Source organism: Lutra lutra, chromosome 5 (genome assembly GCF_902655055.1).
Source record: "Lutra lutra chromosome 5, mLutLut1.2, whole genome shotgun sequence".
NCBI lineage: Eukaryota > Metazoa > Chordata > Mammalia > Carnivora > Mustelidae > Lutra > Lutra lutra.
In genome coordinates, this window is record NC_062282.1 from 156,179,533 (window position 1) to 156,181,914 (window position 2,382).

The window sequence follows — 2,382 nt, forward strand, 5'->3', positions numbered from 1 at the left end:
ACTTTGTTACTGTATCTCTATCTCTTTTGTTATTCCCTATGAGACCTCTCTGGTTGAACAGAAGCTGTTCAGTTAGTTCTCAGTTTTTTTTAGGAGGATTTGCTCTATCAATTGCTGTAGATTTGGTGTGTCTATGAAGGATGTGAGTTTAGGGTCTTCCTACCTTATCATCTTACATCAGGCCTTCTCCCAGTAGGCACTTCTTTTTTGCAGTTACAATGAAATTAAAAATTACTATATGTATTTTAGAATCTGAATATTCACATTTAACTGAGAAAATATCAATAAAATGAGTGACTGTGAAAACTGCCATTTTTTTGATGTTCTATTTACAAACAATGTCAAGAATAATGTCACCTAGTGATAAGGCACAGCTTCTTATTTCTGAAATGAAATCTAGCCTGGAAAATGGGAATAAGGTAGCATCTTTTTGGGTAAAACAAAAAAGAAAATAAGATGCTTAGTATATTTTGTTTCTCTTCATCTTTCTTGGTAGTTGTTTTTAAATGAAAATATGGAAAAGAACAGTTATTATGATATCCTTTTTTTTTTAATAAATTGATAGTATGAGAATATGTTTTTCTGACTTGGTAGGGGAAGTACATATATAAAGTGCTTATTTTCCAACATGAAGCTTTAATGAAGAGACATTATAAAGTAAATTTAAGGTGTTAAAACACTAAATAATTCATCAAAATGAAAACAACAACAAAAAGTAAATTGCAACCCAGACAATTGGTAAATATGTAATTATTTATTTTTATTGACTCCCTGAGAATAAATGTCAGAAATAAAATATAAACTTTGTGGTGAGGGCTATAATCTATACAAAGCTCTCTTCCCCATGGCTCAAGCTCTGAATTTAAATAAGCATATATTTATTTAGTTACCCATATGAGAGGAAAATCTTCCTTTTTAGATTAAGTAAATGTAAGTTTAACTGGCATGAAATTAGGAAATATGGTAATGTGGTTTGGCTAAATAGAATCTGGGTGACTGACTACATGTCTTGGAAACACTTCCTTGAACATCCTGTTTGTAGGGAGCACATTTTTTTTGACAGAAGTGTTTTCAGAGCTACTTTCATGTCCTTGTTCCTTAAAGTGTAGATAATAGGATTTAAGGTTGGGGTCACCATGGTATAGAAGAGGGAGATAAACTTGCCTTGGTCCTGAGTATAGCTGTTACTTGGTTGCAGGTACATGTAGATTATGGTGCCATAGAAAATAATTACCACTGTAAGGTGGGAGGAGCAAGTGCTGAAGGCTTTGTGCCTTGCTTCCACTGACTTTATCTTCAAAACAGCTTGACTAATAAAGCCATAGGAAATAAGAATGAGTGCTGGGGGGATTAGAAGAAACAGGACACTAACCACAAAAAGCACCAACTCATTGACAGTGGTGTCCACACAAGCCAATTTGAGAAGAGCTGGTACTTCACAAATAAAATGATCAAGTCTATGGTTGCCACAAAGAGGCAATTGTAAGGTAAACGTAGCATGGATCAGGGAATTAGCCAAACCACTGAGCCAGGAGATGGATGCTAGCTGTTGGCATAGCCGTGGGTTCATGATAGTCACATAGTGAAGGGGCTTGCAGACAGCAATGTAGCGATCCAAAGCCATTACAGCCAGAAGGATACACTCAGAGGAGCCCAGTGCTAGAGAAATATAGAGTTGTACCACACAACCACCATAAGTGATAGTCTTCTCTGGACCTCGCAGGTTAACTAGGGTCTGAGGTGCGAGGCTAGTGGTGAAGCAGAGGTCCAGCAGTGAGAGGTTGCTGAGGAAAAAGTACATAGGGGTGTGGAGAAGGGGATCCAGGTATGAGATAATGATGATGGCGAAGTTCCCCACAAGCGTCAGGAGGTAGAAAAAAAGGACAAATACAAAGAGTACAGCCTCCAGGTGAGGATGGTCTGAGAAGCCTAGAAGGATGAAACCCATCAGGGAACTGTCATTGGCCCTTTCCATTTCTACAGAGGGAACTGCTTCTGCTAAGAGGGAAATGAGAACAGGTATATGTGAAACAATTTATCATAGAATCACAATGTACAAGTTGAAGGGGTGAAGGAAAAAACTTGTGCAACTTAATTTTTTACCCTCAATATGTAGTTGATTCAGAATATCAATCAAGTCCAATGACTCTTCAAAACTTTTGAGTGTTTTCAACTTTGGAGTTGTCTGGACACTAATTGCTAAAACCAATCAAGTGTAAATTTGTACATATATCAAAAAAAATGAGATCATTTCTACTGAAATTAACTATCTCTCAAAATAAAGAAGCAAGTGTCATCTCCGTGGTTTTAGCTGTCAACAAAAATATGCATGCAAAATACAATATTCAGTTCTTAACATAGGGAGAAAAGGGGATGGGAAAT

The 2,382-nt window shown here is 36.7% G+C and overlaps 1 protein-coding gene across 1 annotated transcript; it reads right to left on the minus strand.

Moving 5' to 3' along the window:
* Positions 1-1,000: 1,000 nt before the first annotated feature.
* On the minus strand, positions 1,001-1,975 carry LOC125101255 (olfactory receptor 2G3). The gene has a single exon (XM_047731833.1). It carries the CDS (start codon positions 1,973-1,975, stop codon positions 1,001-1,003), a length of 975 nt encoding a protein of 324 aa, XP_047587789.1.
* Between the last annotated feature and the right edge of the window lie 407 nt (positions 1,976-2,382).

Coding starts and splice junctions, on each gene's coding strand:
- LOC125101255 (XM_047731833.1), bottom strand. CDS start 1,975: ATGGAAAGGGCCAATGACAGTTCCCTGATGGGTTTCATCCTTCTAGGC.